The following is a 14508-nucleotide window of genomic DNA, read 5'->3' as shown; positions in this document are numbered from 1 at the left end:
TAGTGTCCTGGGATGCGTGGATTAGCGGGTAAAATATGTAGGGAAATGGGGGTAGGGCCTGCGTGGGATTGTGGTCGGTGCAGACTCGATGGGCCGAATGGCCTCTTTCTGTACTGTAGGGTTTCTATGATTTCTAGATAGTTACACGGGTACGATGGGTATAGAGGGATATGGGCCAAATGCGGGCAATTGGGATTAGCTTAGGGGTTTTAAAAAAAAAAGGGCGGCATGGAGAAGTTGGGCCGAAGGACCTGTTTCCATGCTGCAAACCTCTATGATTCTAGTGAAAGGACACAGTTTCAAAAATATTCCCATCCTGAACGATGGTGCAGTCCAGTAAATGAATGCAAAAGACAAGACTTTCGCAGGCACCTTCAACTCCAAGTGTTCACTGGATGATCCATCTTCCACCTCCTGAGGAAACCACCTTCACAAAAGACAGTCTTCAGCCACTTCAATTCAATAAAAATAATGATGTTCGGACATTGTTTTACGAAAGGCAAGTTTGTGCTCGACAAATTTATTGGAGTCTTTGAAAACGGAAATAGAAAGGTAGATAAAGGGGAACAACAAGGTGGCAGATGGCGTATAATGTGGGCAACTGTGAGGTTATTTACTTTGCTAAGAAGAATAGAAAAGCAGAATGTTTTTTTTAAAAAATGTGTTAAACTTTAAAATGCTAAATGTCCAGAAAGACTTGGGTGTATTTGGATAAGGAATAGAAAGTTAGCATTCAGATACAGCAAAATATTAAGGCAATAAATGGCACATTGGCCTTTATTACAAGAGGCTTGGCGTACAAGAATAAAGAAGTCTTGCTGCAATTGTACAGGGTTTTAGTGAGATGACATCTCAAGTCCAGTGCACAGTTTTGGTCTCCATATTTAAGGGAGGATATTCAATAGTTTGTTCACAAATCTCCACATGGGAACAACTAGGCTACAGTTGAAATACTGTGGCAGTATGGGCACAACATTATACAAAAGCTGAAAATGCTGGAAAATCTCAGCAGGTCTGACAGCATCCGTACAGAGAGAACAAAGTTAATGTTTTGAGTCTGGATGACCCTTCACAAGTAAGTATGGCTGTGTTTTGCTAACTAATTATAAAGAGGGGTTTAAGCTTATAAGAGAAACTTTGCTTGGTTAGAACTCATAGGGATAGGTTAGCAGTTAAGAATTGTATCTTGTCATGTTTAAGTATTGTTCAATTGTTAAAAGTTGAGATAATTCATTTGTTATAGTTAAACTTTGTTGTTAAATAAAATTTGGTTTGATAAAAGATCCCTGGTTTGTCAGTAGAATTGCACCTGGAGTGAAACATCCCATCCTTACATGAATGCCAAAATTCAAAAATTGTTGGGGTCTACTCTGGCTTCATATTATACCTTGGAGTTTCTGATCTGGTACCCTAACACAAACACAAGCAGGCAAGACACTGGCAGTGCGCACTTTCTACTGCAGGAAATGCACTGTGGATATCTTCCTTTTTTTAAACTTCCCTTAGGCAGTTTTTCTTCCCTTCGGCATATTCGAAAGCCGATTTCTATTTTTTATATTTTTTAAATCATGGATAAGTGAACATTTGGGTGAAATGGTGTACAAAGATTTCTGCGCAGATTAGCAAGTTCACCAAAGAGAAAGTACTGAATGGCAGGAGTTTACTGTACTGTCAAATTCTCAAGCACAATGGATCTAATAAGTCTTCTTATCTATCTTTCTGCCATTTAGTCCATCCATACATTAACCATCTCTGCAAACATTACATAGAATACTGCAGCACAGAAAGAGGCCATTTGACCAAACTGGTTTATGCCAGCATAATAAAAATAAAAGTAAGTTATTGCGGATGCTGGAATCTGAAACAAAACAGAAAATACTGGAAAATCACAGCAGGTCTGACAGCATCTGCGGAGAGAGAATAGTGCCAATGTTTGGAGTCTGGATGACTGGTTTATGCTACTGTTTCTACTGCACATGAGCCTCCTGCCACCTCACTTCATCTCACCTATCAAGGTGGTCTTCTTTCCCTTTCACCCACATGTACTTATCTGGCTTCCTCTTAATGAGTAAAATCATGGAATGAAAATCTTAATGAGTAAAATCATGGAGTAAAATCATGGAATCTTAATGAGTAAAATCATGGAATGAAAATCATGGAATGAAAATCTCAGCGCACTCAATAGTTTTTTTTGTTAGTAAAATCGAGCTTTGTCCAGCAGTAAGGATGGATTCTTTAAAGAAGTATTTGTGGGGGGATATTGTGTTATTTTGTAAAGAAGGCCGTGTGTGTCCGTGCCCACAATTGATTTAATTAAACTGGGGAAATGTTAAAGGAGACAGCTTGTCTGGGAAAATTGAGAAATAAAAGGAGCAGAGGTGTTAAATGCATACATTTGTAATTAAGCTTTTGATCAAGCGGACTTATAAGTAAATAGTTCAAGTTTATTTATTAGTGTCACAAGTAGGCTTACATTAACACTGCAATGAAGTTGCTGCGAAAATAAGTAGAGTTTAGAAATTTGCATTAGGATAAAGGGGACTTGAGTTTTTCCAGCTATTAAATTTCAAAGGGGAGTAAGGCATTTACTGATTGCAAAGGGTTCATAAGTAGACAAGAGAAGGTTATTTAATCTTATTTGACCCAAAAGGGGAGGCAATAGGAAAAGCATGGAAGATTTTTATATTTTGGAAAAGTTAAGTTCAGAGGTGCTAAGAGTAGTGGAATCGAAGATGACAGGGAAAAAATATATTTAAGGAGACATGCCCCTGTCTACATCAACGTGGACAAAGTAGAAAGGGTCGAGAGCTTCAAGTTTTTAACTGTCCAGATCACCAACAACCTGTCCTGGTCCCCCCCATGCTGACACTATAGTTAAGAAAGCCCACCAATGCCTCTACTTTCTCAGGAGACTAAGGAAATTTGGCATGTCAGCTACGACTCTCACCAACTTTTACAGACGCACCATAGAAAGCATTCTTTCTGGTTGTATCACAGCTTGGTATGGCTTCTGCTCTGATCAAGACCGCAAGGAACTACAAAAGATCATGAATGTAGCCCAATCCATCACATAAACCAGCCACCCCATCCTTTGACTCTGTCTACACTTCCCGCTGCCTCGGCAAAGCAGCCAGCACAATTAAGGACATTCTCTCTTCTGTTGGGAAGATACAAAGTCTGAGGTCATGTGCCAACCGACTCAAGAACAGCTTGTTCCCTGCTGCTGTCAGACTTTTGAATGGACCTACCTTGCATTAAGTTGATCTTTCTCTACACCCTAGCTATGACTGTAACACTACATTCTGCACTCTCTCGTTTCCCTTCTCAATGAATGGTGTGCTTTGTCAGTATAGCGCGCAAGAAACAATACTTTTCACTGTATGTTAATACATGTGACAATAATAAATCAAATCAAATCAAATCAGATGCTGAGTTGGGTTGTGTTGGCTGTGTAGAGAAGACATCCTGGAAAGTCTCAGGTTTCAGAAAGCAGCCTTGTTTCCGAGTTTCTTGGATTTCCACAGCAGAGTGGAATTGGGTGTGAGAAGCTGTGGGGTTTACATTTACTACAGCAACAGCAGGTTTGACTTGGCTAACAATGCTGGATTTCTATTGTAGACATTTGTAAGGGAGTGTTACGTAGAGGGTCTAACTAAATAGTATTTTTGGGGTGATATCTTGTACAACTATTTTAACTGTGTTATTGTACTCTTGTGTGCTTAATTTATCTTTTGTTCTTGCTTTTTTAAATTTTTAAGTAGTGTTATTGGAATTCTATGTTGCTGAGATCAGTAGGTCTCTTCTCATGTTCAGAATACAAAAAAAGGTTGTGGTTTATAAGTCAAGTTTTCCTCTGGGATTTGGCTTGCTTAGTAATTAACATCTGCTGTGGTCATAACACCAGCAAAGAACTGAGCCACGCAAGCTGCAAATAATCCCCATTTAACCTTAAATATGCCGAGTTACCTCATTTTGGATAACAGAGTTTGGCACAATTGGCCCAAATACCTCTAGAATAGGAATTGGAGATAAAATCTTGCCCATGTTTCCCATTCATGATCACCACTCTGATTCCGTTGGTAAGTGCATGTGAGCCAAAAATGGTGAGAATGGGATGAAAGAAAGGTTTTAACCATCCAAAAAGAAAATAATTTTTAAAACTCCAAATATGATTTCAGGTCATCTATTGTAAAAGAAAGCAGGGTGGAGTAACGATAAGTTACTCTTTTGTAGAAAGCTGGTTCATGCACATCACTCTCCACGTTACAAGTCAGTCTCCATCCTGCCACTTTTGGGGGTGCAAAATGGAGGCCAGTCCCTTTGTCTACAGAGAAGGTCGGGAGAGAACATTTGCCAGGCAACCCAGTTCACTTTCAGTTACCTCCTCACAGTCAATTTCAAAGAACTCGGAGTGCTAAGGATGTGGCATCAATCTCTCAGACTGGCTGATGCAGGGCACAGAAAAAAGACCATTTAGCCCAACAGGACTTCACACAAACCTTCTCCCACACCTATTCATCTAACCCTACAAACATATCGAACTACTCCTTTATACCTCATGAATGATCTAACTCCCCACTGCACACATCTAAGCTATTTATCTGAACAACTCCCTAAGATAGGAAGTTCCACATACTCACCAGTCTCTTCGGATTTATTTGTGAGGACAGCTGAAGACGTCAACACATCCCTTTTTTTAAAAATAAGATGACTATGAGTGGTTGGGGGATAGTTTATAAAGAGGGAGTGCCTTCCTCAAAATGAAAATTGCATCCAGCTTCTTATTGTACTGAAACGACCAGCTACTAACATTGTTTTTAGAACTTTTTTTTTCAAGATGGTGCCGAGCGAGGCGACTTCTTGCAATCTGTGCCCAGCATACCTTCTAACTCTATCTTTTACTCTCGTTCTATGCTTCTAAAACTTCATTCTCTTTTAAACTCTCTAACGATGTTCTAATTCAATCTCTTCTACACCCGAACTATGACTGTAACACTACATTCTGCACTCTCTCATTTCCTTATCCATGTACAGTATGCTTTGTCTGTAATACACGTGACAATAATAAAACCAAATCATAGAAACCCTACAGTACAGAAAGTGGCCATTCGGCCCATCGAGTCTGCACCGACTACAATCCCACCCAGGCCCTACCCCCATATCCCTACATATTTTACCCACTAATCCCTCTAACCTACACATCCCAGGACACTAAGGGGCAATTTAAGCATGGCCAATCAACCTAACCCGCACATCTTTGGACTGTGGGAGGAAACCGGAGCACCCGGAGGAAACCCACCCAGACACGAGGAGAATGTGCAAACTCCACACAGACAGTGACCTAAGCCGGGAATCGAACCCAGGTCCCTGGAGCTGTGAAGCAGCAGTGCTAACCACTGTGCTACCGTGCCGCCGTACCGTACCGTACAAATCAAGTAAAAAAATAACTTCAGCTGAGTAAAACGTACCTGGGGTAAATTCCACTGACCAGATCACCTTCAAGGGGAGGATCAGCTGTCTTGCTAGGTCCAGCTGCTTTTGACATCAATAAGACGACAAGACCTCGCAGTTGAAGATTATTCCTGCTGTCGTAGATAAAGCCCCTGTCGAATCAAAACACAATATTAACTGACAAATAAAAATATAAATTCCATACCTTCTTGGCTTTTCATTTTTATTACAACCGTTTGCATAATGAAATGCTAAAATGTTTTGGCATCAAGCTACCAAAACTCTGCAGACCTTCATGTATTCCTTTAAAAAAGTGCATTTATTAAATTTGCTATTGTTAGTGTATCTTTATTGTTTTGGGAATCGTGATGCATCCATGTGCAACAATTATGAGAAGGACTGCCAAGAAGTGACAAATTAAATTTTGCACTCCATGTTTTATTTACATCAGGAGTCACTTCAGGTGGTTGAATTTCTCTTTGTGCGTATCTGCCTATCTGAAAAAGAACACAAAAGTCGCAGAGCAGGAAAGGAGCAACTTTACAAGACGGTAATTCAGCAAAGGTTATGCCAGTGTGCAAGTAAGGAGGGAAGGTGTTGAATACAAAGTGCTGAACCCAAACATTATATAAGCAGAAGCTCAAGGAAGGCAAATGCTGTGGAGGAGAAATTTACAGGTGAGACACTTATTTCCTTAAATTTGACCCTAGCTATAAAAATCGAGCTAGATTGATGGAAGTCTGTTTACTTGATAGTTGCAAGCAAGTATTGAGGATTAACCCAAATAATGCACGGTGAGTCCTCAAATTTTTTCAAGCTTTTGTTACCTGCTAGCAAGGAGAACAGATACAGTGAACAGTGACTTTCACTATGGTGTTCTGTCGATTCATACAGATATTTAGCAGTTATAGTTACAGCAAATGAGAAACGAGCAATTTTCTAATCCTTCATTTGCATACATAGTCCACCAATCATAGCATAGCTTTTTGCCCTTTCTTATCCAATAGGAAACCGTCTCCTTCATTAGCATAATATGTCAACATATCTTGTTTCTTGGTATTTGTCATGGTGACTTGTCTTTGTTTTCATCCTGTGTCCTAGCCCTGGAATGCAGTGTTTATGAAACTGATTAGTCTCTTATCCTGAGTACGCAAGCTCTGGCATCACTTCAGACCTTGTTTGCTAATAAACATTTTCCATTACTTGACAGAGTTGTTTGTCATAACTTAATTTTTCCCTACCAGTATCTGCAGTTTTTAACTGCTTTTAAATATAACTTCTCAAGTTCCAGCAACTCCATGGTGTTTTATTTGAAGTGACCATCTTTAATCTTGCAGAACAAAGTGAATTAAATATTTGGCCGGAGCTGGAATTACAACTTAGTTTCCATACAAGAGCTGAATTAATTTCACTTTCTGTAAGGTTTCATCATGTGTATCAATTTTATTCAGAACTTTATGCTCTACACCTTAACCGCAAGTTATGGAAGGATTTGATAGCCGTGACATTGAGCTTTTAAAGAAGAACACATCCTGTTCATTGCTGAACAAAAAAGGGACACAATGACAAAGCTTTTCGCCTTGCACTCATCAGGACGCCTATACAAGATAAACCAATAGTAAATGGAACAACAATTCATACCGCATGGGAAGAGAACACTGATTGGCTTGCAGGTTGACTCTTCATCGCCAGAGTCACATCCAGCAGGACCCCCTTACTCAATGGACTGGAACCATACTGATGAAAATTCTCCTGAACAATTTCTACAAACTCTTGCCCCTCTCTGCCCTTTACACTATTCATACCTGTGATGACTTCAGCCAGGCTGATGAGGTTGGCTTGTGAGAGTATGAACTATCTGATGAGTCTTAAATGATGGTTAAATCAGGGAGCCTCATGCTCCCTATTTAAAGCAGGTGTGTCAGACTCTCAGCCTGCAGTCAGCAGGGAGCAACTGGAGAGCTGGCTGTGTACAGATATATGGTGTAAATAAAGTAACTTGGTGATGGGACTTTCGCCTCCGTGGAGTGATTACAATACCCTAGACTGTACTCAGATAATTGAAGTTCCCCATTATAACTGCTCTATAGTTCTTGCACTTCTCTGTAATTTCCTTGTAAATTTATTCCTCTATTTTTCCCAATTGTTGGTGGCTCAGTTTCTTCGTTCTAACCAAATGGATTCTGCTCGTGACCCCTCCAGAATGTCCTTTCTCTCCAGCACTGCAATGTTTCTCCTTGATCAAATTTACTTCTACCCATGCTCCTTTCTTTTCATTCCTCCCTCATCTTTCCAAAACATATTATATTCTGGAATATTTAGGACTCAATCCTGCTATTCTTTTGAGTCAGGTCTCCATTATCACCATATCATCATATTTCCACTTGGCTATCGGCGCCTGTAGATCACCAATCTAATTTACTACACTCCATTCACATCCATTTACAGTGATCCTAATTTAGATCTTATTACATTCTCTTACTCTGACCCCCTTATATTTCCTACTCTAGTGTTATCTGTCTTATCCAATTCTGTGCACATTGTTTTTTCCATTTAATGTTACCTCCTGGTCACATTAGTTAAAACCTTTCCCAATAGCACTATAGCAAATCGTCCCACAAGGAAATTGGCCAAAGCTCTGTTCAGTTGTAGCCCATCCAATCTGTACAGATCCCATCTCCCCTAGAACAGGTCCCAGTGTCCCAGGAACATAAAAGCCACCCATCATCGATTACTCTGCATTCTGTTAACTTGTTTATACAAACTGAACCAGTTTTTGTGCCTTGAATCACCAATCCGCTCTCTGTAAAGACAGGACACCATGTGGTAGCATGGGTGAGATTATAATGGGCAGTAAATGCAACAAAGATTCTACCTTAGAACTCCTGAGATCATCCAACTGCTCGGTCGTAAACACATTCCAGATTGTAGGGAATGCAACATCCACTTATGACAGAAGCCAGTAAAACTGGCACTGGGTTATTGGAATAGTTGAGCTTCCCCCGTACAAATTCACATCTGAATTCAGGATGAGCTTTGCCTGTCTGGTTTTAGCTTGGGTGCCTCATAGCAGAAACAGCAACGTAAGAGCCCATTTTATCTCCCAAGTGCTGCTTCTGTTGACCACTGGAATATCATAAAACCTTTTACATTTTCCTTATATATAATAAAACACTTGGAATGTGATATTTCTTCACTTAAAATACTATAACCATGAAATACTTAAAATTAATTTTTTTCCCTCCTGAGAAGGTTGAATCATTCTCTTCAGGAGCCACACATTAATAGCAAGGACTATTTTATGATTTTTTTTATTAATGAGGGATCTATAAATAATGTTTTGTATACCATAATTTATGGGCCATTGGGGTTAGTGGCTACAATATATTGAAGAAAAGCTATGATAAATTAATTCCCAAAGGGCAAGAGAGAATTTCCAAGTGCACGGGCACAGCACGTTTTATCTGTAAAACAGGGATATATATCAATTATCTTCTTGCCAGTCTTCAATGATGAATCATGAAACAACATTACCAAATGCATGGATAAAAGCTAGAGTGTAAAATTAAACTATTAAAATATCCACAGCACACTGAATTATACAAGAGCATATTCTGTTTAAGTAGCAATATTATGGAAATTTAATAACCAAAATTATAATATGGAACCCTTGGGAAAATGCAGACACGAATCAGGGGAATCATTAAGGACAAAGACAAGAGAATCACACCGCCTACTCCAGCTCAGACCACTTGATGTATGTTGCAATTACTCATCCGCTGTAGGGGCTGAACCTGGCTTGTCTTTTCATAAATGCCTGCTTCGGTACTAACTAAGCATTTATATTTTTCGTATTGCAAAGAAATTGCGCAGAAATATTTGGTGTACAAACAGGTTCAAAGGAAAAGGTTTTAAAGCAACAAGTATTACACAATTTACACTATTTTTCAATTTTTGTAATGATCGTGTAGCATATAAAGAGGACTGAGTCCTCTGACACACACAGCTGTGTTCCTGCACTTTCACATGGAGTTCAGCCATAACCAAACGGATCAGCCGGCAGTACCAGAGGTTTGTAAATCTAGGCAGGTGGCTCACAATGAAAAAGGAATCTAGAAAAAAAAAACCTGCTGCTTTTCAAAAAGAAATGCTGCTTTTAAATGACAAACAATTGCAGAATCAAATATAGCTCTGTCCTGACACAGTTACAGCTATCTGAATCCAGCACAAATCACAACTATTTTTTTTTAAAAGGAAACAGACTCTGTGAAGTTATCCAACCCTCCAACCCACCTCCATTATATTTGTACAGAAACCATAGAAGGATGTTGGAAATATTTTAACGAAAAGGGTTTCACTTTGCATCAGGACACGGAGGCACAAAAAAAAAATGACAAAGCAACTTATTTTACAGGGATGTTAGTTAAAACAGGAGCAGAGATTTAGGGGTTTAGTTCCCAAACGTTCAGTGGTTATGATGCTAGAGGTCATAGACTGATAGAGTTTTACAGCACAGAAAGAGGCCCTTCGGTCCCTCATGCCTGTGCCAGCCCTCAAGCACCCATCTACCCTTATCCCATTTTTCAGTATTTGGTCCATAGCCTTGTACGCTATGGTGTTTCATGTGCTAATCTGTTCAACTATATCCCTACTTTCTAAACCTACATTGTTCTTCTCCATAGTGAACACAGATGCAAAATACCTCACCTACATCTTTTGGTTCCACACACAGGTAGCCACTTTGGTCCCTAATGGGCCCTACTCTTTCCTTGGTTACCCTCTTGCCCTTAGTGTACTGATAAAACACCTTGGGATTTTCCTTTATTTTGCCTGCCAGTATTTTTTATGCCCCTTCTTAGTTCTCCTAATTATTATTTTTTTAAATACTCCTCTGCTCTTTCTAAACTCCACTGTTTTGAACCCCCTGAATCTGCGATAAGCCTCCCTTTTTGTCCTTATCCCTTGACATCCAGGGTGCTCAGGATTTGTTGGTCCCATCCTTTGCCTTTACGGGAACATGTTGGCATCATACTCTCTCTATTTCCTTTTTGAATGACTCCCACTGCTCTGATGAGGATTTGCCCACAAGTAGCTGCTCCCAAGCCACTTTAGCAAAATTCCATCTTATTCCTATTAAAAATCAGTCTTCCTCCCAATTCAGAAATCTTAGTTCTGATCCTTCTTTGTCCTTTTCCGTAATTAACTTCAATCTTATTGAATTATGGTCACTATCACCAAAATGTTTCCCCACTGAAACTTCTATCCCTGCCTAGCTTAATTCCCTAAGATTAGGTCAAGTATCGCCCCCTCTCTTGTGAGGCTTTCTATGTACTGGCTCAGAAAGCTCTCCTGGATACACTTTCCGCTCCCTCTCGGGCGTTCACACTTTGCCTATCCCAATTAATATTGGGAATATTGAAATCTCCTGCTCTTATTATCCTTATATTTTTAGGTCCTGAATTCGAATCCACTGGTAAGTTAAAAAACTGTATTTTTTTTATTCTTTCACCGAGTTAGGCCAGCATTTGCAGTCCATCCCAAACTGCCCTTTGGACGGTGGTGGTAACTTGGTAATTTTGGGAAAAAATCACTAAAATGATTGTTCACTAATGTCCCTCAGGGAATTATATCTGCCACCACTCTGATCTACTGGACTTGAGTTTGTAGAATAGCAAGGCAGTACATCTGGTCCCACCAGCTAAAGGTTTATGTCAGATTACTCCTACCTCGCCATAATGTCTTTGACAGTGGATGTGTATCACTTGTCTAGGTCCTCGAGATGGTTAATTGTTCCAACCATCAACACTTGAAAGGAATGCTGTGGGGTCCTTTGTCCGAGCAGACTAACAAATTCTGGTTGGGCAACCTGGCCTTTGTATGATTCTCTTTGAATTTGGTCTTTGCAGCCCACAATGTGTCTGTCATTCGTGTCTCTTCAGAGACAACAAGGTACAAGTTTCTTCAGAACTGCCAGTTAGCGCCTTTTGTTCAGGGGACACAGACATAGATTCAGCCATTTTAAAACGTCTCGGCTATTTCTAGCATTTTGAAAACTGGACCATGAGGATATCTCATAGAAATCATAGAAACCCTACAGTGCAGAAGGAGGCCATTCGGCCCATCAAGTCTGCACCGACCACAATCCCACCCCACATATTTACCCACTATTCCCTCTAACCTACACACCCCAGGACTCTAAGGGGCAATTTTTAACCTGGCCAATCAACCTAACCCGCACATCTTTGGACTGTGGGAGGAAACCGGAGCACCCGGAGGAAACCCACGCAGACACGAGGAGAATGTGCAAACTCCACACAGACAGTGACCTGAGCCGGGAATCGAACCCGGGACCCTGGAGCTGTGAAGCAGCAGTGCTAACCACTGTGCTACCGTGCCGCCCTTGTACAATGACCATGTATTCGCTCCAGCACCAAGACCATCTACATCCCCCTCCATAACATTGCCTACCTTTGCTTCAGCTCAACTGCTGCTGAAACTCCCATCCATGTTCGAGTGACATTCTGAACTTGACAAACCCATGCACTGTTGGGTCGGCCTCTCACCTTCCACCCTTTATAAAATTCAGTTCATTTAGACCCATCAAATTTTGACTGTTCCTGTGAAATCTTATAGGTCCTATGTGCAAGTAGTGAAGGGAGTGTCCCTGGACCCAGGATTATTTGATCTTAACAACGGGTTTAAGAAAAAGGAAAATATCATATTCCAATACTAGCATTATTCATTTTGATAGGCAAAACATTTTAGCAATTCAAGGTTTTGTTTAACAAATTGTCTGTCATGTTGATCCTCTGGCAGCCCAAATGGGGTCTTGGTACATAGAGAAGCAATGAAGTAGTTTTTGACTGATGAAAGGTATTGGCAGTAATTTGTTGGGTATAACACTCTGGTGGGCAAAGAGACTGACAATTATGGTAGAATTGCAACAAACCATTTCAGTTTCTGAGCTAAACCATTGGGATTTGTCAAAAACACCCAAAGCAACCAAATTCCAACTTCATTGAATCGCTCACAATATTCTGAAGAGAAATGCTACAACTTTTATTTAAAACTATTTTCAAATAGAATTTGAAATTCCAAGAGCAGGAAATGGATGGAGAGAGTGTTCTTTGCACAGCTGACTCACTCACTTGGGGCGGCACAGTGGTTAGCACAGCTGCCTCACAGTGCCAAGACCCCAGGTTTGATTCCCGGCCTGAGTCACTGTCTGTGCACGTTCGCCCCGTGTCTGCGTGGGTTTCCTCTGGGTGCTCTGGTTTCCTCCCACAGTCCGAAAGACGTGCTGGTTAGGTGCATTGGCCATGCTAAATTCTCCCTCAGTGTGTATCCGAACAGGCACCGGAGTGTGGCGACTAGGGGCTTTTCACAGTAACTTGATTGCAATATTAATGTAAGCCTACTTGTGACACTAATAAATAAAATGTAAAAACTTTGCTGAATACAGTTCCAAACAGCAGAAAGGAGAATCACATCCACTGCCCCATTACTTTGTGCATTTCCACCACCTAAAGTTAAAAACATGAGGCACTGCGGACATTCAGCTGACCTCATTAGACAGCAGATTGTAATTTATGATTCTGTCATTTTTCCCTCTGGCAGCAATCCCTTCTCCAAGGACCCACATTTCATGCTTGTATCTTTCAGCACTCAGAATATTTTTAAACATGAAAGATTTATTCTTCTGCGTTATAATTTTTTGTGAAAGGAGGAAGCCTGTTTTTGACCTAACTATTTGATTATTTTTGATTTGCCTCTGCGAGAACACACATTGATATTAATAAGGTAACGCGCTGGAAAGTCTCTACCAGCTGTTCAAGCTGCGCCTTCTTTTTGATAACACTGATTTATCTTATCCAAAAGATACATGTTAATGCGCTTGGCAGCATTCTACTAAAAGTTGCCCATGCCAGTTTAACCAGCAATACACTCTCAAAAAAATAAACAAAATTACGCAGTCCATGCTGTAAACCTCTATGACTCAGACTGCATTAAGCAGTCAAATTACGCTGCGTGAAAATCGTTACAACAGATATTTCATACAATTTCAGTTCACTGCACTATAGCTGTTTTTGGGGAGGTGAGCACGGGGGTTGGGGGAAGGGTTAAGTACATCCTAACCGTCATTGCTGAAGATGACATTTTATCTCTCCTTTGCTCTCAAAGAGGCGGCCTCCTGGAGAGAGACAGGCACCTGGCATCAATTGAGCCTGAAGGAATCTGCATGCGATTAAAGTTTCCACTTTTATTTTGAATATTATTTATTTAATACAAGCTTTTTTAAAAAGTTGTTGCATTAGTGCCCAAAATATTAAACATTAGTTGGATTTTAGTTTGAATTTGTGGCTTACTTATTAGCGTGTGTAGGGCAAGAGAGAAACATCAAAATGAAGGAAAAAAAGGAACATAAAACACAGGATATAGCCCTTTAACAGGTGCCAAGGTGATTGCTCCGACTTCTCCCTGGGTGGACCCAGCCTCTGCTCACTTCTCCCAGTAAGAAGTTTAACAACACCAGGTTAAAGTCCAACAGGTTTATTTGGTAGCAAAAGCACACAAGCTTTCGGAGCCCCTTCTTCAGGTGAGTGGGAATTCTGTTCACAAACAGAGCATATAAAGACACAGACTCACACTTCTCCCAGACAGGGTTGGGCTATGGCACATTCTTGTCACTAATTACCAACAGTAACCCGCCTCCATTTAACAGCGAGCAAAGGAACTCCATAAGTGTTCAACATTCAGTTCATGCTGTACCAATTAAACTTCATCCGTCCTTATCAATAAATTAGCAGGCTTGTTTGTTAATCTTGATTAATATGCAAGGGAATTCACGCAACAAAAATGTGATCATAAAGCTGCATAATTGTTCAAAATGAGTGCCAGAGTTCTTTCAATTATTTGTAGAGGAGACTGACAGGGGGCGAGAAAGAAAAGGGTGAAGTTTAATCGATGCACGAGATTGAAGCAGTAATATCTCTCCAGTACAGTGCCAATTGTAAACCAGAGAGTATGTCAAAATGACAAACAATGTAGTCATATGGC

At 40.3% G+C, this 14508-nt stretch overlaps 1 protein-coding gene across 2 annotated transcripts in view; it reads right to left on the bottom strand.

The window, feature by feature from the left end:
- The window catches only part of pdss2 (prenyl (decaprenyl) diphosphate synthase, subunit 2), a 214965-nt gene that overhangs the window by 128039 nt on the left and 72418 nt on the right, over positions 1 to 14508 (bottom strand). For both annotated transcript variants that reach the window (XM_078212395.1, XM_078212396.1), the window contains exon 3: positions 5469 to 5603. In XM_078212395.1, the coding sequence (XP_078068521.1) occupies positions 5469 to 5603 (135 nt within the window). The remainder of the gene's footprint in view (positions 1 to 5468; positions 5604 to 14508) is intronic.

The sequence above is a fragment of the Mustelus asterias genome, chromosome 5 (assembly GCF_964213995.1).
Source record: "Mustelus asterias chromosome 5, sMusAst1.hap1.1, whole genome shotgun sequence".
In the NCBI taxonomy this organism is placed as follows: domain Eukaryota; kingdom Metazoa; phylum Chordata; class Chondrichthyes; order Carcharhiniformes; family Triakidae; genus Mustelus; species Mustelus asterias.
This window is presented reverse-complemented; position numbering and strand designations above follow the sequence as displayed.